The 25,335-nt window shown below is 40.7% G+C and overlaps 1 protein-coding gene across 7 annotated transcripts in view; it reads right to left on the reverse strand.

The window, feature by feature from the left end:
• Window positions 1-25,335, reverse strand: part of diaph2 (diaphanous-related formin 2) — a 372,649-nt gene that overhangs the window by 44,833 nt on the left and 302,481 nt on the right. For 5 of the 7 annotated variants that reach the window (XM_041047578.1, XM_041047581.1, XM_041047580.1 and 2 more), the window contains 2 exons: window positions 24,420-24,512; window positions 22,529-22,594 (listed from right to left, as the gene is read on the reverse strand). In XM_041047578.1, the coding sequence (XP_040903512.1) occupies window positions 22,529-22,594; window positions 24,420-24,512 (159 nt within the window). The remainder of the gene's footprint in view (window positions 1-22,528; window positions 22,595-24,419; window positions 24,513-25,335) is intronic. The other 2 variants (XM_041047579.1, XM_041047582.1) reach the window with 2 other exon arrangements.

Below are 25,335 nucleotides of genomic sequence, written 5' to 3' on the forward strand. Positions count from 1 at the left end.
TACTGAAAACATGGCACTTTCCTCGCATATCGTGAGTATGAGAAGAATGCTTTTGACTATGAGATTATTCAGTCAAGCAAATTTACTATACACATTTGAGCCCTGTGAAGAAACGGTTAAGCTTGTGCTAAGGACACCATCTAAAATACCGTTGCTGGAAAGGAAAAAAAAAGCCTTATCATTGAGGCCAGGTGGGTTTAGACTGTAGCTCCCACTGAAGAAGAGCCTCATTGTTGTGTATCTATGCAAATCTACAGTGGCAACAGCATAAAGTAGCTTTCCATTCTGTGTTGCTGTGCATGTACTATGTATAGTCTGCTGATCTTTATGTGTGTGTGTGTGTGTACTTCAGGGAGAGAAGTAAAGGTCCACTTGTGACAAGCCTACTGGGAATAGGAACATCTGGTGGACCGGCTGCTCCTCTGGTTAACATGCTCCTCCTCAGTGGCCCCCGACGACACACACCCAGGTACCACATGCACACACATGCACAGGTACATGCAGATGCATTCACATACATATGGGCACAAACACAAGTCAGGTGCGTGTACTTATGCGTACGAGTGAACAAACACGCACTCAGTCTCCTCTCCTGACTATCCTAGTCATATACTTTTAACGTAAATCAACATTCTGTTCATCTTGTGTAAATAAAGGTTGATCATGTGCCACAGACTCAAAGCCATTATCACATGGGAGAGAGATATAAATAGAAGGCCTATCGTTCAGGGAGTGATGCTAAACAGCAACTATGTCCAATTTGCACCAGATGATCTTCAGAGCCGAATTAAGCCTGCATTATTGCTTGTGGAAAATGTCATGTTATTGGCAAGGTGAACCCTCTCCACTCCAACCTCTGTTCTTGATGTAGATTTGCATGGATTCGTGCTGGCTCGCTCCCATATCCACCCTGTAATCGACTAAATACAGAGGCATGCCTCATTTTATCTTTCTTGTTGTGTCACTTAGGCACACAAACGCATGTATTTCAAGTCCCATCTGAATCTCAACTCTGCTGCTCAGCTTCAGTGAAATGTCATCTGTGCTGCACTGGAGGGAACGTGGCATCAATTAACAGTTTCTTCAGCTTTGTTAACTTAGTAAAGTTATAGGCAGAGGTCATATTACCACTGAGTGTATGGTCGTGTAACAGAAGACGACAGGAAGAGTGGGTCGCTATTGTTTCATGAAAGGTTGAGTTACTTGATAGAAGTGGCAGCAGTCTTACTAGAATGACTGCTCACTGCCCCTAGGGCTGGCATTTGGTGCCCTAGGCAAGATTTTGGACTAGTAACTCCGACCTCCCGTCACTCCCTTCCTCTTCTCTCTCTCACACACACACATATTTGTTCTATGTCTGTGAGGACCAAAATCGGATTTTGCAGTAAAATTATTTGTCCAAAAATCCACATCTTAAAATTGTGGCTCTAGACCTAAACCCCCACCCAGGAAAAAAAAAACAAAAACAAAGTTAACTTGATAGAAGAGAGAGATTTTTTTTTGTACTTCTACAATCATCATGAGGATATTCGGTCCTCACAATGATAAAAAGAGTACATGGGCACACACACAAACTCACACACACACCTAATTTTCAGCTTTTCTGCAGACTGCAGCCAGGTCTCACCGGAGAAATACTGGTGGGTAGGGGGTGGGAGGGTGAGGCAGAAGCAGAAGCAGACTACACTTCCTGAGCGACCCTGCCAGCCTGAGGAACACTCAGCTGGTCTCCTGCCAGAGCCTCAGTAGCCTTCCTTCACCAATCTATGTAATGGCCGTGCTAATGATGGTAAAGCAGCCAGTACCTCAGAGAGCAGTAATTTAGACACTGCTAACACTAACGCCAGTGCAACAATTCCATGGCGATGATATGCTCCTGATATCAGCCACTCCAGCACACACTGCTGTCTTTGTGATGACGTGACAAAACTAGATAATTAGACAAAGAGCATGTGCACACACACTCTTTCACTAACACTGGAGAAAAAAACTTGGACTCCAAACAGAAAATACCACTCTAGACTTATTGTAAGTGTTTACTTTCTCAGCTGTTTTCTTACGGCTGAGAAAAAGAGTGTATTGATTTTCTTTTTCAGAAAAATAATACTGAAGAAGAAAGGAACATAAATAAAAGCAAGAAAACTAGAGAATGTTATGGAGAAGAGGAAGGCGGGTGGAAGGCATCAAGGAAGAGAAGAAATTGCCAAACATGAAAAGGCTTTTTAATGTTATTGGGAAACAGTAGTGAATAGAAGTTTGGACTCTTGGAACGAGGCGCTATTTTTACACCGAGCACTCATATGAGCGAGCATGTGTGGAGCGATGAACCTGGTGGATATGCATCGATTTCCGCAATATTGAATAACACAAGTAGCTTGAGCGCCGGCCTCCTGTAGCTGACCATCACACACACCCTACATCCAAATTGATGATTCTCACCAGGCTTCCCAGTGCTTATCCAACTGCCATCAATCATGTCTGCCCGGGTATGGAAGTTTGTTTGTGTGCACATGTGTAATTTTGTGTGTAAAGCTGCACTTGCACAAAAAAAAAAAAAACCCACACCAGACAGTATGATCCAGAAGTACAAGATAAAGACACATGGACATACAGTGATTAACAATGAAGAGGCAAAGGCTCTAAAGTACAAGTCACGTGCCAGTGTCTAAATTGCCTTCCAACTTTCTAAACTTGTCTAGCAATTCAAAAGACTGGTATTTCCCTCATCAGTTGCCTATTCAACTGAGTCTTTAAGGGCAGCCCTTGAGCTGATATCGTCATCAGGCTTTGAGTCAGACGGGCTCATTCGTTAGTAAATATCAATTTTGAACCTTTTATTTGTCTTCAGTTAATTAAACACAACCTACTCTTTTACAATCTTTGATAAGGGGCAGTCTGAGATGTGCTGTTCCAGAAAAATAATGGCGTTGGTGGAGGAAACTTCATTATGCGTTGTGAAAATCATCCCCTCAATCTTGCCTGTTACTCTCTTAGGTCTAAACATCTCGCTGTGCTTTATCGCTTATTTAACCAGATATTGTTCGCTCTAATCAAACTATCTCTTCTCTCTTTTCAGGCAAAAACATGAACATCTGAACTGATTAAAAATATGGACGCATCAGAGTGAGCAACTTAGACACATGCCGTGATAAAAACCGAAGTTGTCCAAGTCGTTTCAGATAACTTGATTAGGATGCGTTTTGACAGAAAATCAACTTTTAATGAAGAACCGTGTGGTGGGAGAAATTAGCCATTACCCTACAGAGCTGGCATAAAATGTTTATAAATGACAATGATGTTGGCACTGACTGTGAAGGAAGTGCATAGCTTGGGGAACATTGTGACGTTTAGGCTGTCAGAGAACAGGGCACAGACTCTACCTCATCTGGGGAGGTAGAGAGAAAAATAGAAACGGGGGGTGAGTGTGTGACAGAGGAAGAAAAAGGAGGAGGAGCATGGGGGGGATACAAGAGACTGCAGTTATGATGTGTATGAGAGAGGGAGACAGTGAAAGACAGGGCGAGAGAGTTTAAAAGGCGTGGCATCTGTTGGCTGGCAGGATGGACGGAGGGAGAGAGGGAAGCATGCGACAGCAGAGCGTGACAAGTGCGGCAGAACAAACCGGCGGTGACTCATGGGCTCCTTCATTCACCACTGTGATCAGATCCAGCAGGACAGCCCACCATATGGGATGGCACAACTTATTCATCCAATCACTTGGACTACATACAGGACCAGAGGAGGATAGGGGATGGTGTGCGTCTGTGTGTGTGTGTGTGTGTGTGTGTGTGTGTGCACGCATGTGTGTGCACGCATGTGGAGGAGAAGGTGCCTGAAGGTTTCTCAGATATGACAGTAAATGAAAGAGGAAGTGAGGAGAACAAGACTACAACAAGGCACGTAATTAATCCATTGAAAGCTCTACATTTTCGAACAAATAAAAAAAAGGCCCAACTATCACAAGGAACAAGACATTGTGTTAAAAAATAAAACATGTACCACTGCATGATTTGCTTGTTTGGATTTATAAAAACTGATCAGCTAATTGAACATATGCAAGTGTTCTCTCTTTGTGGGTCGCCCATGATGATCCTGTTAACAGCTTTTTTTCACTGAATTATATCCCATTTACATCAAACTCTTGTCCTAGAATATCAACCAATTCTGCTCGCAACTTGACTATAAAAAACATGAATACAACACAATTAAATGGAGAATTCTCAGATACTAAAATTAGCTGTTGTCTCCCTATACTCTCAGATTATTTATTTATCCCCTTAAGAAAGAAAAAAAAAACCTAACCTCTGACTCTGTCATCCAGCTGACATATTGAAGAGAGTCAAAGACATTAAAACAAATTATTAAATAAAAGCTTCTGAGTCTATAATGTAGTGATAATCACTTCTGTCTTTTCCGGGCCTCCGTTAAATGCAGATTAAGGCTAAGCTCTGAGAGGTGAAGGGCCTGGCGAATTGAGCCCCAACACACCACGCACAGGAATAGAAACAGACATAATCTAACCAAAGCCAGATATTTTTGTGAAGAAAAGAATGTTTCTACCCAGTTGGCAAGAGGCGTTGTAAACCCTTTTTTTAAGGTACCTAAACTACACTGCGCTTCACTGAAAGCAGAACCAATTTGCTTAACTTCACAACATGCAGGGGCCCGCCGATAAAAGTGTCTGTCCTGTACTGTGGCTGGCAAAGATATTGTTATCCATTTTGTTCCTCTGCCACCTTGCCAGCTTACTCAATTTTTACAAGACAGATAGCAATCGTCGTGGGGTAATTTAGGGATTAGACTGGAGGTGTATTGTAATCATCCGCTTTTGGGGTAGCAAGACACTCATTTAGGATATAGGAAGGCAAGGCTGTCCAATATCTACCTTTTGTTATCTAAAACAAAGATTCTAAGAAGTCCTCAGGCCAGCACCCAAATTAAGAATTAGTTTTTTCATAGCACCAGTATAATGTTATGCTTGTACTGAGCCAGCAAAAATTATGTAAAAAGGTGGATTAGGAGCCTCTTCACTACAGAGAATGCAACAGAATGGGAATCTGAGAGCCTTAAGGAGCATTAAAAACCAACCTTTTCCTCTTTTAGGTTTTGCTGATTTTATGTTTATGGGCAGGTGGGTTTTATTCCTGAAGCGCATATTGAAACATACACAGAACTACATAACCAACGTCACTTAGAATATAATGGAAATATATTCTCTCAGACAAGCAGGATGAACATAAGTCTTGTTTCACTACGTATTAACGGCATCTTTTATGTGACACACAGCTTAAACTGTAACTGAAACACTGTGATACGCACTTCAACATTCACTAAATAGCCACGCCTAATTTGTGGTTTCTGTATTCACTATAAAATCCTCTGAAATGAGGACTTGATGAAAATGTATGAGAAGCGGGAGAGTCAGAGGCTAGCATTAGCTAAGGTAAAGAAACACATTACACATCCCAAGAGGTTTGTTACAGTGTTATCACATTGTCAGTGAGTCTTATTCACAGGCAATCCTTCTGCCTCCTTGTTCCCTCTGCCCTCTGCCACAGGCTCTCCTCTATTCTTAGATCCTCTACTCCAAATGATCTACTTTTCACTTTTTTTTTTGTCGCCTTATTGCAGGCAATTCAGGGGCAATTCAGTTTGGCAGGTACAGCACTGCACTTCAAAGAAGATACATGCATTGAACAATAAATGTAATGTAATGTTGTATCTTGCCATTATTGTTCATCTGTCTAACAGAATGAAATGTGTTCAACCAAGTATGCAGCTTAAAAAATGTTTACTCTATAGGCATAGCCTACTGGACCAAGTGTAACCCAACCAAATTTTTACCATTCAAACTACAGTCATGTGGCATATTAATTAAAATAATTACATATTTAAGCTGTACAATATGGACGTGGTACTAAAATTTGAGAAGAGAAAAAAATAAAGTTGGAGGCATGAATGACTCTCACCAGGTCAAAGCTCCATCTCAAGGCTAAAGAAACATTAACAGTTCCTATATCTGACCACTGCCCGAAGGCTCCCATTCTCTTCATTGTGCCTGTTGCCCTATCTGGGGCAGCAATATTTGATGAGGTTTGACAGTAGTAAAAGAGTGTCCGCATCAAAAAAAAAATAAAAGAAAGGAAAAAAATGGTCACATTCTGACTCTAGATAATAGATGTTGCCATTCTAAGCCAATAATAGTGTCTATAATGAAATCAGTGGAGCAGAAAAGAGGCGCTCTTTCATTTCCTTATGCAGGGCCGTGCGTTTTGTACATCCCATTATTCATCAGGTCCCGGCTGCTGATAACTGGTCCATTTGCATCTGAATCAAGAATGCCTTATAACCTCCTCCCAAAAACACCATCCCCATGCAAATGAAGTGACCTAAAAAGAGCAGGTACTGTATTTAGTTATTTGTGAGCAACTGTGACCTACTCTGGAGGTTGTGTTAATTTGGAACCAGGGTGGATCAGGATACTTTTATGTATCTCACATCTGGATGAGATGCGGTTTAAAAATATTAAGATATTCTTTGATAAAAAGTTCATTCCAAATTTCTTTACTCCCAAAGCAGGAACTTTTCCTCAGGATGATTGTTTCTGTACTGTATCTTGTGCTACCCTTTTTCCCCCCTGTCATGCCCTACTTTCATGAACAAAAGAAAGAACAAAAGTGCATCGTAGAAGATGGTGAATAATCTTGGCCTTGCTTTTCGGAGAATGCTTGACTCACTCTCCAGTTCAAAGGTGCCAGCCTTCTCTATTTTAAATCTGTGCTACATAGTGTGTGATATTTGTGATCAGTCATAACTGCAGAAAAAGATTGCTCTGGCTCAAAATAATAAAAAAGATGCTATCCATAAAGTAGTGATCTGTTGAGGGATGAACTCCTCAGAGGAGTCTAGCTGTGCCAGACAGACTGTTCAAAACCCCCAGTAGACGGACAGATTAATGGAGTGTGCCTTCATATACAGTCGTCGTCTTGAACCCAAGATGAAGTTTGGTGCAATCTTCAGCTGTCTCAGCCAGCAAGGCAACATATGGTGAGATCCGTGTTATGTGTTGAACGACAGGTGGGCTGCTTCAGTGTGTAAACTGACATATATTCTACTGGATATAATTCAACAATACTGTAAAAGCTTTTCTTTAAACCCTGCATTTACACACCCAAAAATAAAATGAAAAAAAAAAAAAACAAAACAAAACAAAAAAACTTGTAAGTGCACACACAACCAAATCGTCTGCTTCACACATGTAACCGACTCAAAACATTCCAAAATGCCAGAGGGCAAATGGGTAGAAGAGGGGAGTGGGGGTCTTTTGTGCACTCTGAGTTTAGGTCTTGGCCATTAAATAAGCTGGCACTGCAGAGGTGAGCTGCATTGACAATGATGTATGGGAGAAACACAATCCATTGCTGTTATGAATTGGTTGGCTCTGGTGCGGACAATGCTCGCACACACGCGCACACACAGACACGCAGACATCCACAAGCAAGTGTGTAGAAACAGACACACACGTACACACAATCAAGAGGCAGTGGTAGAGCCAATAGTATCTTCCTCTCTTCCAGACAAATTCAATTTTCATCCAGGACATATGTAAGCTGATTAAAACAGCCAACAAAGACTGGAGAAATATGTCACATCCTTCAGGACTGGACACAATATTGAGTGCTGCTTTGGCAATGAGATGCCTGCTCCCCTTCTCTGTCACTCTCTCTGCTCTTCTCTCTCATGACCTTTTTGCGTCACCTGATGCCATCATGCATCCCAGTCTTCCTTTACTCTATCACTTCCTTTTACTTTCTTTACTCGGTGGCTCTCCTTCTTATGCTCATGCCCTTGAAAAGTTAAACACATTACCCATATTTGCTATGAAAAGCACGTTATGAGCTCTCTCTGTATACAGTATAAAATCTATGCTTACAGTATTTTCTTAATTTCAGACCATGTCTTTAGTGATGTACCTTTAACTGTTTTAGTAGCTGCAGATGTGGACGATATTACCATTTAGCCTTGTTCAGTGATGGCATGTGCAGTGATTATTTAAGCTCCGGTTGTGTAGCGTGTCTGTGCTTACTGGTGAAGACGTTCTTGCACAGGTGCCTTTTATGTTGTAAAACAATCGAATGCCACACTAAAAACATAAACTCTTACTTAAACGGACCAGACAAAATATCCATCCTGCAGCTGTAAAATAAAGAAAAGTGGTGGTGTCAGCTTTGTCTTCCATCTTGCACTTGTGGCTGGGGTGGAGCCTTGACAGTCAAAAGTGTGTCAGGCAGACACACACATGCCCACGCACGAGGGGCGTCACAATGTCTGTTTAGCCACCGCAAAATAATGTCATACCACCAGAAGATGTGTGAAGAACACATCTGAATTATGAATGGAGGGGGGTTAATTATGGATGGAGGGAGGGCAGGAATAATGCCTTAGACAGTTTCCTGAAACACATGGTTGGATACATGGCTATGGACCCACTGCACACTTCCTGGCAAGTAACAAGTCAGAGAGACTCCTTAATTAGCTAGTCGGCACTGATAATGGTTGGTCTTTGTTGCGTGTGGATGCATTCAACCTCATTTCTGTTAAAGAATACTCTTCAAATGAGCGCATAAGATGAATCTGCTTAACTCAAGTTGACAAGGAAAACTGTGCTCTTGTCGACAATAAAGCAGCAAAATGATTATATGAAAAGCAATTATAACCAGCACTCATCCTTATAGGATGATGTGGAAAGTGATAGTCAAGACAGACAAAAGAAATCCATGAAAGGAGAGAATAAGGCATTGAAGTTGACTTCTGTCAAAACTTTCTTTTAGGGGAAAATATAACCACTTACATAATCTTTGTTTTTAAATATACTTTTTGACAGATGACACACAAATATTTGACAGGTTTAATATCTCCTTTTCGTAGATTTAAAGTTATAAGCGTTATCTATTTGATGCAATCAACTGTCTGTATTTATGTGCACCATAGATTCCGTTGAAAGGGAGCTGCACCTGCAGCTGTGAAGGATTGTAAAGGGCTGTCAACCACAAACAAAAGCAATACACTCCAAAAAGGGGGTCAAAGATTTGGTTCGATAGCACGAAATTGGAGGATGCAGACTGGGTTGTTGGGGTGACTTAAAGAGAAGCAAAAAGATCCGGGTGGAACTAACAAGAGGCGTGCCTTTGCCTGCATGGGAAAAAAAGACAAGGCCATTGGGAAAGAATAATGTCCCAGACACCCATGGAGCCTTGCTTTGGGGGCTTCTGACCCCTGGAGGTTTTGCAGAGTTGTAGGAGGATTAGTCAAATGGCCCCACTGCTTTTGTGTCACAGTCATGACAACTCACCCTGTGTAGCGTGTAGTCATAATTGAACTTTTACTGAAAACAGCAGAATCTGCTCAGTCACCCACCAGCTAAAGGCACCATCTACCCCCCCCCCCCCCCCCCCCCCCCCCCCCCCCCCCCCCCGCCCCCCGCTTCAAAATAGAATAACGAAAATAACTGAATCGTCTGCATGTCAGTTAGTCACAGGAAACTGAAAGTTTTGTCTTACATCTCACCAGATTTCTGTTTGGAAGTGAAATGCAATTTCAAAAGAATGTTACACAGCTTTTTGAGATATGAACAGTGTTGTTACACTAAGCTTACTCAATATCTGCCTTTCCAGCTATATCAGTCATATCTCTAACTCTCTGTCACCTCTGCTACTCCACAGATCAAACCATGAGTCTAGAAATATACCACTACAGTTTCTTTATACAGAGAAACTACAGCCTTGTAGTCATGACATAATATCCTGCTGGTTCATTTAGTTGTATCTACAGATAAAGCCAGTTGCCAGCTTCAACGTGAATATAATTCCAATAGTACAAGTGACTAATAAGAGCAAAGAAGTAAAGTCTTCCTGTTTGGTTCAAGGTTGAAGCAGATAAATGAGGAAAGTAAGAAAAAAAGGAGCTGGCTCTGACATTGTCAGGTCCAAAGGCTGAGTGGCACTGCACAAGGCCCTGTCTGATGTCTGCCTGTTGCAGTCCTCAGCACTGAAGGCCTTGGGACATCTACATGGCCCATTCACCCAGCACAACTGAAACATTCAAAGCTTTGATTCCAAAGGGCCAAACTTTTGTTCCTTCACAAAAAGCCTGACCAGAGGTTTGCCCATAGAAGGGAGCCCCGTTCAAAATCAGATTATTTCCAGTGAAATCCTCCTTTCTCCACCTGCCAGTTAACTATGTCAGTGCCATTGTGTGTTCCCTGAAAAAGCTCTCCACTTTGGCATAATGGAGGCTGGATGTGTATTATTGCTTTTACTGCCATTTATTCTAGGACGAAAGAGGCACACCCCACCCCCACACTCCTTCCTTCTTTCCTTATATTTTTTCTTTGAAGAAAAATCTGGGCCACATGCCCCAGAGGAACGCAAAGTGCTTTAATTCATTCGCACCTTTTCTCTCTGGCTGCCATCTCCAAGGCCTCTCTTTATGCCCAGAAGTGATTTGTTCAGGCTGGACCATCAAAGCAATTATGGTAGCGGCCTGCTTCCCTATTATGAGGAGAGATGACTGACAACAGAGGGATACTGCGGGGGTGGAAGGGCACTTGGCTTCAATTTGTTTGATCTGAAAACATTTTTTCATTCATTGGCATCCACTCAAGTAACAAAATACAAACAAACTGGTCAGATTATCTCCTTGAGATTTTTTTGACTAAAAAACATCTTATCCAATTCTCTATATAGTGTTTTTCAATTACCTTTCTCACCTTTCCTTGGCAAAGCGATTGTGGGCCACAGTTAGGTGATGCAGGACAGAAAAAGCCAGCAATGTAACAGAATACTGAGGGGCATGGCAGGCAGTGATGTGCAGCAATTAATGTAATGGACATGAGAGAGAGCACAATCCTTGGACTAATGAGAATGTCTTATATTACAGTGCAAATGCACAGGGTCGCCAAGACTCCTATCATTACTGGGCTATAGGAAGATGGCTCACCACAAAAGGGGATACTCCATAAATGGATAATGCGGGCGGAGAGAGCAGAGTACGGCGCCACTGAGCTGATGTTCCATCCAAGAGTAATAATTCTGCCTGGAGTGACACAGGGTCATTGGGATGGATGGAGACGGGGTGTGAGGAAAAATAAAGCATTTAAAGAAAAAAAGGGCATTAAAGTTGAAGAGGGGGATAGTGAGAAGTGGGGCAAAGTAAGAAAGAAACTGGAGTATTAGAAGAGTAAAGAGAGGTGGGAGTGAAAGAGAGGAAAGAAAAAGAGGAGGAGGAGCAGGTGACGAGAGTAACAGAGTAAGAAAGGTGATGAGAGAGAAAGAGGGCGAAAAAGAGATAAAAGATAATAATGCAGTGACAGCGATGAAGCAATATGACCCATTGGCTAATCAGTCTGCTGTCTTTTTCTTTCACAAGCTGTCATCTTGGCCATCAAGCCATCAAGACCTTGCGCCTCTCCCTCTCTCATTGACTGATTCCCCTGTTCAATTATTCAAGGTTTATAAGCAGAAACCATCTATTCAGCTAGCAGCAGATCCAGTATAATAATGAAAGGGTTGCTTCTTCAGCCATATTGACTGTCATAAAACTTTTACAATTGGCAAAAGAAGAATCAATTTCTCAGACAGACTGTTGCCACCGCCGTAAACATATTAATGGTGGTATCAGAAGTGAGGAAAGAGCCCTGCCATGGTTCCACAAGACTTAAATAATGCAGATCATAAATGATTTTACATGCTCTCTCACTAATCATAATGTATGGTGGCTGAATTTTTACAATGATGGTGTGCTATATTTATCCAACACAGAATATTTAGATATATGCATGTTGTACATCTGAGCATGAATATGTGTATATATATGTATATATATATATATATATATATGTAAAGCTACGCTACAGCTGGAGTCTGTATGGAATAAGATTTAAGTGACATATTTGTGGCTGTAGTCTCACCCTGACCTCACTGTCTCCTTAAAAAGCTAACCTGTGTGAGTCACGCTGTGACACAGAAATCAGGTCAACCACTGTCCTGCCAGGAAACGCTAAGCTTCAGTAAACATTCCTACAAATAAACAGCAGACACAATCACACAAAAACAACATACACACACACACAAAAAAGATCAAACATGTAGGTACACACCCAGACACACACTTCCTCCCTTACTTGTCGGAAATCTTAGGGAACATCACAGCTCCCATCTGCCATAATCTGCCCGGGGGCAACAGTGACCTGAGCCACTGGAAGAAACTCATCTAGAGTGGAAGGAAAAAAATAATAGTTGAGGTAATGCAGTGTGCAGCCTCATCCTTTACTTAGCTGGCAATGCCTTCAGGGTGGAGATGTTACAAACTCAGCAACCTCCACTGGCTTTCCACTAATGCATGACCCCCATACAGTCTAGCTGCATCTCGGGCCCTAATCCCGCCGCCATAACTTCAGGTTATGGACTTTACATGGAAACTCAGGGCCGGTTTCCATACAGTACAACTACACAAACAGACACGGGGACATACACAGTTTACACACATAAATCACACACAAATATATCTGTGCATGTACACAAGCATAAAGTCGACTCAGACATAATTATGCATGCACGCACCACACTCAGCTCTCGCGCACCAAAAATCACAAATCTCTACACTTTACCATCTACATCTACACTATCTGCTTAATCCTCATCCACTGGAGGCACAGGGTCTGCGCTGTGGCAAACTGTCTATTTTTATACTTGACATATTAGTCATCTCTTAGGGGAGTAACATTGTAATTTATGGAATTCATGAATACCAAGCTTTTGTGTTGCTTTCATGTTTATTTCCTCTCTCCTTCTCAGCACAGTGTAACTGTTTTGGACGAATTCAAATAAACTCAAAGATGCAGTTAGGTAGGATCACTGTCTCCATAAGAGCACAGATGCCAATCAGCTCCTGCTGCAGAGGGAGCGTGGTAGCCCTGCACATCATTGTGGTCATGGGATAAAATGGAATAAAATAAAAAAGAATTGTAACTGATTTCTCTTCAGCACCTATTAAAGGAAACAATTGCTCTCAGATACAAAGGTGCACAGGCAAAACTCTTTTTGTTTCTCTGTCTCTTTCATCCTCTCCTATTAATCTAAGCCAAAGTGAGAAATGTTCTCTCAGTCTCAAATCAAATAACTGATCCATTCTTTAAAGAAGATCCCCAGCTCTGTTTAGTTCCCCTTAACCCACCTTTATCAGTCATTATTGCTTTTAGGTCAGCTCCGAAATCTCAGTCATTTTATATTTTGCTGTGGCTGACCGAAAAGCTAATCAAGATCATAAATTAACGCAACTGATTTCTAGAAATTTCAGGATAAGGATCCTGTGGACAGGAAGCTCAAGTTTAGGATGTCAAAGCAATAATCCTTCAGCAGTTTTCAACTTGGCATTCTTTGCACCACCACAAGAGTGGTCCAAAAGGTCCTCTGGCAGACCTCTGGCCAGAGATATTGGCTTCCAAAGCTAATGATCTCAAATTGTACACTTGTGGGTAATTAAGCATTTGCTGTTCCCTCAGTAGCTTACAACAGCAAATATGTCATTGTGAGAATAAACAACAATTACACTTACACTCATTATGCTTTAATTGCATCATCCAGTGCAACAATCACAAGCAAGGGGACATCTTATTAAAAGCTACAAACAAAAAATATGTAAAGCCATAACAAAATACAAGACCATATCCTCAAAAACTTAAAAAATCAATTCACTTTAAAAATCGAGGTTGTGTGAAGACTGGGCATTAAATAGAGCATGCATTTAAAACCCTCATGGGTATTTGGTGGTCAGCTACAACAACAACATGCTGTGTGCACTTAATGTGGCTGAGAGTGCTGCTGAAGCTTGGGAAAACTCATACAGGCAAGGGAATAATATGACCCTACTCCAGTCCTTCTATCAGATGCCAACCAAATATAAGTCAAAAGAACGAATGAAGAAAGACAAAGAGATAAAAGGGAAGAAAAAACAGAGAAGCGCATAAACCATTGGGATTTGCACTAAGTAACTAAATGGGCCATATCACTTTTCCATTACCAGAAAGGAATAGCTATTTCAATAGCTGGAATCTAAATTTTAAAAAAAAGGTGAACTCTGTCCTCCCTCTGTCTTTTGTTCATTCATGTGTAAATGTTGCACACCCGTATAGCCTTCCATTTCTTACTTCCCTATATGAACAAATGGAGATTTGCCATCATATCCTTGAGACCCATCAATAAATAAACTTGACGCAAATAAACAGATAAATAAATAAATGTGAAGAGGCTAGTAAATGGGCATCAGTCACCATTAGTGATGGAACCATGTCAAGCACCATCATGCTTGACTGGAGGGGGGAGTGCCTGAGTGTGGGCAGCATTCAGTCTGTGTGTATGTGTGTGTGTGAGAGAGAGAGAGAGAGAGAGGAGAGAGAGAGAGAGAGAGAGAGAGAGAGAGTGTGTGTGTGTGCGTCACTGTGATTTTCAGCTTTTTACCTTCATTTAACCATCTCACTCTCTGCTGCCCTCTTTAACTCTTTATCGCTATCACTGTCGATACATCTGTCCATCACTGCATAATAAATCTCCTCACTCCATCTCACTGAACTCGATGCCTCTCTCTCTCTCTTCTACCTTCTCTCCCTCACCTCTTTCCACATGAGAGCACAACCTCCTCTGTCTCAAAAATAACTTTACCATATTATACATAATTTTCTCTGTTAAGAGTCAAATGACTGATCAGCTGACTGCCTTGAACATGTATTATGATGAGGAGACCGCTCTCCTGACAATCAGGATTCACTCAATGTTTTGGTGAATAGTGAATAGCGGCCATCACTCGAGAAGAGAACCACAGTTCCTTTGGTCTTCTAAGTCATGTTTTATGTCAGAGCCTAAACTATTATATGCTAAGTATTAAGCTTTTGCTTTTTTTTTTGCTGTTGAGACAGCCAAATACGTGGTTTATGGCATAAATTCATATTAAATAAACAAAACACCTTAGTTGTGAAAAAGGTGCACATCCTGCAAAAGGTTTGAGAGACTTACTGCTGCTATCAAAATTACAGAATATTCTTTTCCTTAGTGTTAATTGAAGGGTGTGCACACTAATGCAATTAGGTGTTCTAACATAGTTTCAGAAGTAATTAACCTTTCACCTTGATTTTGTTGCTTACAAACTCAAAATGAGGCATTAAAAAGTCAGTCAAGCTTTAAGGCAGCAAAAACTTGAATACTGAAGGAGTGTTTAGATTTTTATCATATTTTGTATATTGACTGTAATTACCCAAATTACAAGGCATTACAGCTCATGAAACTTCAGAAGAAACTTGTTTTTGTCTTGTAATCAATCAAGTTTTGTTCTGTTTTCACAAATATGTATATCAGAACATATTTGCTTGGTGGTTTTGAGTTTTCTTTTAAGAAAAACAGGAAGTTTTCTCTTTTCGCTGTCTTCAAGAACTAAGAAATATATGTAGATCTCACTCAACAATTTATATCACAGGAAACAATGTGCTTATGATAGTGTTACTTTTACTTGACGCCAAGTTCATCTCAGAAACACTGATAATTATGCATTATTCCTTTTTATCTAAAAATGCATTTTGTTAATCTCTGAAAATTTCAAAATTAGCATATTGAAATTAAATCATCAACTATCTTGCCCTTCAGGAAAAGGTAGGTATGACTTAATTAACACCACTGAAAAAGATGATGATTTCACCTTGTAACACTACTAACTTAAGTGTGAAAAAAGTCAGGAAAGCAATGCTGCGAGATCCAGCTACTTCAAGATGAGAGCATCACATACATTGTAATTTCTTTAATATCCTTGTTCCCAGCATCACCTCTACTGACATGTGCTGTTGAATGGAAAATTAAACATTCTTTGACACATTCTCTCTTTATCTGTATTTATGGGAATTACCATTATCACTCACCGCCCAGTCTGCCTTTCCTTTCCTATACCTCCCCATTACAGACATCAAGTCCGCCTAATAGGAAAGTAAAATATTAATTCCACCTCATTGTGGCTGACAGATTGCAGATAGTGTCTGACACTTCAAATGCAAACATCAGCCAGGGCATTAAATGTTATACTTTAATAATAGCCACATCATATTATGGAAGTAAAAAAAAAAAAAGTGTGACAGTATGAGCATGACGGCAGAGGAAGAAGCATTTGATTCTGGCATTGCTTCTTATTGTCAGTGAAACACATAACCATACAGGATGGCATCCTATTCCACTGCACATTATTTGTTCTCTAGCTGATCATCAGTTGGCCCCGCTGTATGCCTAATGAGCGATAAATAAGGTTTAATTCAACCGACGCAAGTTGCCCATCCTTCAACACTAAGCATGATGGCTTGGGCGAGATTCCATTGGAATTATATGAGGGCAATTTTTCAGCTAGTGGGATGGCCCGACTGCCTCCCCTATATTTGGCTTTCACAGGCATTCCTTTGGCTTTAAGCTCTGCAAGTTTATAGGCCTATTAGGAATTCATCAAACAATGAACGATATCAATCTTATTGTGCGAATGTGCCCTGGGTAAAAATAAGATAAAACCTTCCATTATGGGGCCTCCAAAGCATATTTGCCCTCCAAAATTGATCCAGTATTGACAATTTACACTTAGGGTGACCTTTCATAACTGCCCACATACTTGAAAGCCAATATTATTTGGAGAGTGAGCAAGAAAAAAAACATAGCTCACTGCAAACGCTCTAGGATATTATTGAATATGATAAGTTAGTAGACATTTTTGCTCTGCAGTTGTTCGCTGATGGGTCACTAGGTGGGAGATCTGGGCACTTTTTACATCAATGAGGCCCCGTACCAATATAAGACAATATTGGACATAGGTGTTGAGAGCTCTGAGTCCATTATAGCACTTGGCTTTATTTCTAAAAAAATATATATAAGAAAAAAGAAAAGAAATAAAAAAGTAAGCATTACCATAGGGAGCTGAGCTCCACATGATAAGTCTTCTCAGACAGGGAGCTGTAAAAGGGCATAATGGTATCAAAAGGGCATGTAGACAGCCCCCTGTTGATACCCTCTACTCAAGTAGATAGCTTCAGTATAATTTAAACAGCAAAGGGTTTAGGGGGTGTTTAACCGCAGGGGCAGGGGTGAGAGACCCCTGGTGTCCACTCAAAGAGACTGCCTTTTATTAAGATTTGATTTATCCTCTCAAAATGGCTCCATGTTACACTTCACTTACTTTCGTCCTCTCTTGGCAGAGTCAAGCAAGGAATTAGTTATGCGCCAAGGGTACTCAAATGGTACATAAAATCTTCATCTATATTTCCATAATGGGTTTTCTGCTGAGGATGAAAAATGATCAGGTCCAGAGAAAGGCCCTATGGGTCAATGGGAGGGACAATGGCTTTGTCTGTGCCCTAGGACGTCAAATCTTAAATGGAGTGGCTGTCCATGCCTCAGTTCCTTCCCATCTGCCTTTCCCTTTGGTTGTTGATAAATATCCTTATCTATGAGAAGCAGGTGATAGATTTCAAGCAGCACGTCTCTACAGGGCTCTGCTCTCATCTACTCTATTGATATCTCATATCTACTAAGCCATCCGAGCTATAGCAAGAGGCACTGACACCCTCTGGGCCTTTTCGCCCCAAATCATGTTAGCTTCACTTCCTGTACAATCACCTCTAGGGCTGCCCCGATGAATAACATCTATCAACACCCTGAAGTGGAAGCCAGAAGCTTGTGGAGGCAAAGGGCTTTAGCCCTCAACTCAGACACACCCTACAGCTACAGTCCCTATCTGATATGTGACACAAGTTTGCATATGCGTGTGTGAAACAGTACAAGAGGACAACTGCTAGAGAGGTTGAGAGACAACAAGAGAGAGATAAAGCATTGGGTACAACGTATGTGAGAGCAAATTAATTGCTAAGGGAATTACGATCACTATCACTGCCTCTGATGTAATTTAAGAAACAAACGGGCAGTGGTAGAGGAAGTACTGAAGCTTAGTACTTAAGTAAAAGTACAAATATCCTGCAAAACATTTACTTAAGTGAAAGTGGAAGTACTACATCAAGAATCTTACTTAAGTAAAAGTATTAAGTACTTACTTTTAAATTTACTTTAAAGTATTTTTTAAAAGTAAAATTACTCACACAATGGTTGTCTCAGTGTCGGGGCTGTGCTTTTTATTTTTTTAATTACTTTATCGATCCCTCCAGGGGAATTTACTCTCTGCATTTTACCCACACCAAGTGAACGAAACACACACACAAGCATGCACATGCATTAGAGACACTGGGGCAGCCTAGTGAGGTACCCGGGGAGCCGGGGTGAATCGGTGCCTTGCTCAGGGGCACCACAGCCATGGTCAGTTTACTGAAGGGTGAATTTACTGACGGGTCAGTTTACCGACAGGTCAGTTTACCGACGGGTGAATTTACAGACAGGTCAGTTTACCGACGGGTCAGTTTACGGTCCGGTCAGTTTACCGACGGGACAGTTTACCGACGGGTGAACTTACTGACGGGTCAGTTTACGGACGGGTGAATTTACTTTTTTTACTTAAGTAAAGTACAGATACGTAAAAAAAATAGTACAGTAACGAAGTACAAATACTTTGTTACATTCCACCACTGCAAACGGGTGATTTTGCTCCAGATCAGGGGACGGATGAGAAAATAGCTGCCAGGCTGAACATATTGTGGTTGTATATATCAGGGTGATGTGGATTATAAATACAGAAGTAATAAGTATAAGAAATAAAAGATCATTCATGTCATGAATGAGTCTGGAGGATGTAAGAGAAGATGGGGAAATTCTTTGTCTTTACCAGCATCCCCTCCTAAAAGACACTTCCATTTTCTCTTTTCATTTGCCTCTTTGCAGATTCATCCCTGTTCTTCCTTTAAAATTTCATGAAAGAAAATAGGTAATTTAATCTTCATTAAACATACAGGGGGCCCACTCTCTGGCCTGACCAGCTGAATTACTGCTAGGCTTCGGGGGATTAGACAGTTGGGCTGAAATCCCGTAAGCCTGACAAGCATTATATCACTGCATCTCTATTTTTTAATGGGCATAAAATGACCCCTCCCTGTTCAATGTCAAATAAGTCCTTAAGAGACTCACTATATAGAACAGAGTATAGAACTTTTGATGGACTGACCTGTGAAGGTGAAGCAGGAGAGCAGGGCAGAGAGAGGAAAGGAGAGAGGCCCTGGTTTGGGATTGTAATGACGTTGAAAAGACAGTAAATAAATAAGATTGGCTTGGATCTCTTTGAAATCTGATTGATGTGTCTTTTGGGATGCCCCCCAGTATGAAAGACCTACTGAGTCTGTGGCTTTCATCCCTGACCGAAAATCGATGAGCCAGGATGTATGAGAGGCTCCTGCTCTCTACCCACCAATCTCCTGCCAGATACCCAGGTAACTGTCTCACCAGAAAGGGAATAGGAGATACAAAAGGAGTAGCCAAACTCATATCTTTTTTAGCCTTACTCCAGTGAAACCTAATTCTGAAGCACACTGTCTGTGGGCAAAAAAAAAACAACAACTTTGTAATATATATTTTTAAACCAGCCGGATTCAACCTTACAAAATACTTCATATATTATCTTCCTGAAATGAGACTTAACTTCCAACAGAATCATCAATCCATCAAGCTCCTGTGTGTTGAATTAGGACTGGCTCCTGTAATTGCATAACACATGAGTATGGCCTCCCGGGTTAGGTTTTCCATCTTACGCAAAGTGGAGACTAGGAAATAGGAAATGCTTCTGGAATTGGGTGTAATTGTGACTGGCGGCGCCTAGAATTGTGTTCAGCCTGACACTTGAGGTAGTCTGCTAGAATGTAGTTTAGCTCGAAGGACGACAAAGAACGACATGCTGGGTTTAAATGAACTCCGTTGACGTAAGCAAAGATTCTTGTGCGACTCTGAGAGACTCTCTCTGGTACACGCTGCTCATTTGAGGGTGACAGGAGGTTAATCAAGCTTTAAAGCATGAGATTACAACAGACATGACAAGCAGGAGTGAATAGATTTGGCACACTGTCTGATACAACTGCTCAGAGAACCTTTTATTACCAGTAAATTCTTTCAGTCCCTGAGTCAGAAAGAAAGCAAATATGTACACAACAAAGGTACATAAACATTAATACTGCCGCACTGACCCAAAAATTACATTACACTAAAACACTGACAGTTCCCACCGTGCACAAAGAAGTAACAAGCCAAAGACAGCTTTCGGTGACTGAGAGGCTTTTTGTCACCAAATCATCCGTCACACGGGAACTTAATTGTTTCTCTTTACAGAGTGTACTTTTTAAGAATTTCCTCTCAAACTGTGCGCAAAGATTTCTGTTTGCCCCCTTTCATGAGATGAGACAAATTCCCCCTTTGCTCTATAGCAGCTGAACTCATTTCCAGATTCCATTTAGAAAAAAATCCATGGAGCCAGCATGTCAAAAGGATTTTCCCCTCTCATCACTTCAGAGTAGAGAATCCATGCAGCTGTTTATCAAACCACAGTACAGAGTTCCATATCAATAAACAGAGAACCGTCGGTGCATAATACATTCTGGTAGCATAGCAGTGGTGTGCACCAGGAAAAAAAAAAATGTGCGCTGAGAAGTCTGATGCACAATGCTATGCAGGAAAGAGAGCCATCAAAAGGACCAAAGTAATCTTGATAGAGTCACAGGAACAGGAAAATAGGTCACATAGGTACAGGATATTTGATTAAATATCAAGCATATTCATAAACAAAGGCAGTATTTCAGTTTGCAGTGATTCTACAGGACATCACTGCTGAAGGTACAGCATGAAACTGTCAGTCTCATGCTCCATTTTACTCTCTGTCATGAACTAGACCCTTAGATGCCTAAACTCTGTCACTTGGGATGAGCATTTGCCACTAACCCAAAGGGGGTGCTGCATCATTTTCTGAGTACTGTGGCCTCAGGTGTGAAGGTGCTGACTCTCATCCCACCCACTTCATATTTCACACATTCATAGTTCACACCAGAGGTCACGGTTCAGTGAAACCAACAGGACTACATCATCTGCAAACACAGGTGATGGAATGAGTTCACCACAGTGGATGGGTAGGTGCAGAGATGATTAACAGACCAATACTTAAAAAAACTATAATAATAAAATAATAAATAAATAAATATATAATAAAATAAAATAAAAAAAACTTGGACAACTTGTCCTTGGACAGGTATTCAAAACAGATGAAACATATTATAGAGAGAAAGACACAATTGCAACACACAGAGAACCAGTGTGTTGAGTCACAGGCAATTCATTCGGATTAAAAACATTTAATTAAAGGAAAGGATCCTTCAGAAAAAGGCACATCTGGGGTGCGGTGTTGTTGCACATCAGCTAGACATTTACCAAACATATAGGAAAAAGAAAGGCAATAAACAAAAACACAGTGAGTGGCCAAAGCATGAAGGGTCTACAGACCTCTCCACTTCCTACACATCGCCACAAGACAGGAAGTGATGTCATGCTGTGACAGCATAGACTAATAGGAAAAGCAGGAGAATTAAATGATAACTGTAGCTGCTCTACAAGACAGAAATTGTGCTGAGTGAATGAAAAGCTATTTCCTTCCTAATAGTGTGAACACTATTAGGATTATATTTGTGTTACAAGATAAAACATTGAGGATCAAGTGGCCAACACAAGGCCAGCTTCAATAGTAGTGTATGTTACTGTATTGGATTTTAAAGGTATTGAATGTAAGATTTACATCATGTCACTCAGCAGTACAAGCAATAATGTTCATTATGGTCTCTTCCGTCAAAAGGTTTCTTCTCTACTGCTGCATATTTTCATGTGATACTATGCACAGAAGATCACTGGTAATGAAAAATGCTTCAAGAATGTGTTTAAGTGTTACATAACACAGCACATAAGTGAGAGAATTCTTATTGAATACAGGCGTTATTTATGGTGATCCTAACCTGGTCTTTACTAAGATTACTGATGTTGCTCGAGCACATCTGTAAATAGTTCGGTTGACGTGTCACTGCACGTTAGAGTGAAACCAAAAGTTTCACTTCAGTTATGGGTGTGTTTTGATTTCAATAATGCTGAATTCTAAAACATGTTTCCATTGACATTGCTGTAGAAGTCGTGATTCACTATGAATCATAAAGGCTAAAATTAGTGTTCACTCGTTTTGAAGAGAAATGCTTTTCTCAGTCAGGAGGTATGTATGTTAACAAGAAACAAGTTTTATCTTTGTTTTAATTTAAATTCAGAACCCATCTAAATCTTTAATGATTGCTTTTTGTTATATACAGTAAATCTTACATCTTATACCTCTGAATATCTCATTCTTCGCTAAGCCATATGCAATAACTCAGCAAAGGACTCTGTGTGTTGTAGACCAGCTCAGCTTTAGTGTTCTGACAGGAAGGACATATGAGTTATGCAGCCAAGTGCAGTAGGAGGCAGGGTGGTGCCGGGTTAAAAAGGTAGTTAAAGACACACACCTAGGGTTCTGTTACCATAGTTAGCACCCGGCCACCGGGAGGCTGGACTGGAAGGGCTTTGATCACCTGCAACAACGTTGGTGATAAAAAAAATTAAAAAAAAAAGACAGAAAGAAGGGAAGAATGGAGAAAAAGGAAAAGAGAAAAAGGCATCAGAGGTGACAAATTTCAGATATTTGACAGGAATGAACCACTCCCAGAGTTTGGCAAAAACCCTTTAGGTTTGCTAAGTCACCAGGAGACACATCTGGACACAGACACATGCTCAAACTAAACCCAAATAAAGGAATATGGAATGAAAAAGGTGCAGATGAGCAGTATTATAGGTGTTGAAATAAGAGAAATGTATATGTGCATGTGTGTCCGTTGTAATACAGTCAGAACACTGTACTGTATATACACAATTAGAAGGGAAATATCCTTTTAATGATATTTAATAATAGTTAAATTATTTTTCATGCACTACAGATTTTAAAATTAACTGTCTGTGATTAAATGAGAAGATTAAAACATAAGCTTATATAATAATGTTCACTGTATTTCCCCAAATCATAGCAGTGGGTGTGCTTTTTAAAGTATAATCATTTTTATTTTGGAATGGATTTTCTTATTTACATCTTTGTATAAACACATGCACATGCACCAGTTTTGTCACTACAGGTGACTGATTGTAGACTCAGATGAGAGACCAGAGAGACACTGTACCAGTGTGTATGAGCATATGCAAATTGTGTTAAGAGATAAGATAAGATTAGATAAACCTTTAATAGTCCCACAATGGGGAAATTAATATGTGAGTACTGCAAAAGAAAAGTTGAATTTTTAAACCTACTTGTTGCGTGCAAGTAAACTTCTGGCAAAGTGTAAAAGAAAGTGGCCCAGGCAGAGCTGGAAAGGGCCTGACCAATATGTCCAGGCTGTGTCACCAAGCAGGCACCTTTTCACTACCAAATCCATTGTCAACAGCCACACAGGACAGGACTTATTCATGTACTGCTACTAATCTTCTCTTTCAGTTTAAAAGTGCCATATAGCTTCTAGGCCAACAGGAAATATTATAGTTATTCTACTACTAATAACAACAGCCAGTACATGTGACTTAAAACACTTAAATAATTTTACCCACATCCAGTCAATCTGCTTTAAATGGGCAAAGAGTAAATAGTAGTCTATTGGAAGAAATGTAACCTAATTAGTACAACTCTACAACCTCTCTAGATGGAAATATTACCTGGCAACAATCTAAAAATATATGATTTAGTCAGAAATTCGTCTGCTCTGCCTTTAAAATGTTGGGCTGATTGGTCTGATTTTTTTTCTCCCCTCTTTTTTTTCTACCATGATTGCCAGTTTTGAGATGGCAACACCTGTGGCTCTTCTGCAGAACTCTGTCTTGCATATCAATTGACCCTGGCACCCCTACTAGCAGGGCGCAGGCCATTCATCATGACAGAATGGAATATGTTAACACCAGGATTACACTAAATCAGCCTCAGTCCAATTGCAGCCAGCATGGGTACATTATAATAAGTGCTTTATGAAAGGCAAAGGAACAATAAATTGCTAATAACCCTGCACTAGGCCACACGTGTGCTTGTTTATGTGGCGCCTGTTTATATGTACATATGTTCCTATAAGTGCTCATGCCATTTGTGTGTATCAGTCAGGAATCTTTGAAACAGGTCAAAAGGACAAAAGCACATGAACGCACGCTAATCACGTACAAACCGGAAGGCTTCTTTCATATGATAGACAGGAGCCAGTTATATTGCAGATAAACAGCTAAAGGGAGCAGGCAGTGTTTTTTTTCTACAGATAGGTAAGACTGAAAGAAATAAGAAAAAAAATAATAAATTGGGACACAAAGACATATGTTTTTCTGTTGCCTTACCATTGCGCGGTGTCCGTTTTCGCCGATCACGGAAGGCTGCTCCAGACTGTAGAGCTTCCATTAGGCTATCCATTACACCAGTCTCATCTCCCTCTGTAAGAGAACAGATAATACAGGCAAAGGTATTTAAAGGACAATACGTACATTAACAGAACAGGATGAAATGCATAATAACACATGCTGATAAGTCTATATACGAATTGTGCACGAGTGTTTCAAAGTACAGTTCCTGGTATTTTGGTCGAAGCAACGCATGCCCTCGAACAACAGGTGCATGAAAAATCACCTTACATCACAGCAAGAGGGTGCCGTGATTCTGAGTGAGATATAAATAGGCCTTTCATAGAGTGTATGAGTGTTGAGACAGAGGCCTGTCACTCAGGCCTGTCCTTTTTTTTTAGTAAACAGCTGTGGAGGAGGAAAATACACTTAGAGCTTAGCGACTAATACAGGCAGAGGAGCCTCAGGATGAAAGCATCCACTGATGGTCATTGACAGATATTCTTTCTGTGGCTAACGCAGGGGAGCTAAGTGCTCTTTACAAAGATTTAGTGTGGAGCCGCTCAATACCCGGGCGCTCTATCATTGTTCAGTCAATGACACCGGGACCGGCCTTCGAAAAACATTCCCCCTGCCCACCGCTCCAGCTGTCGTGTGGATCCATGAAGCTACAGACCTGGATGCAGTCAGTATGGCTGGGGAGACAGGTAGGAGACACTTAAAATGCTATGCTAAAAGAATGACGAGTTGTGCCCAAACTGCACTTGCAGCACCCGGCTCAATGGAAAAGGGGTTCAAAAATAAGGTTAGGTTCTATATCTGGGTCATCTATCTTTACGCCCCAATACTAATGAGTCAGAGGGGCACCCTTTTTATCATTCTGGTCCAGAACAGACATTATTTTAAACTAGGATCA

Source organism: Toxotes jaculatrix, chromosome 10 (assembly GCF_017976425.1).
Source record: "Toxotes jaculatrix isolate fToxJac2 chromosome 10, fToxJac2.pri, whole genome shotgun sequence".
In the NCBI taxonomy this organism is placed as follows: domain Eukaryota; kingdom Metazoa; phylum Chordata; class Actinopteri; family Toxotidae; genus Toxotes; species Toxotes jaculatrix.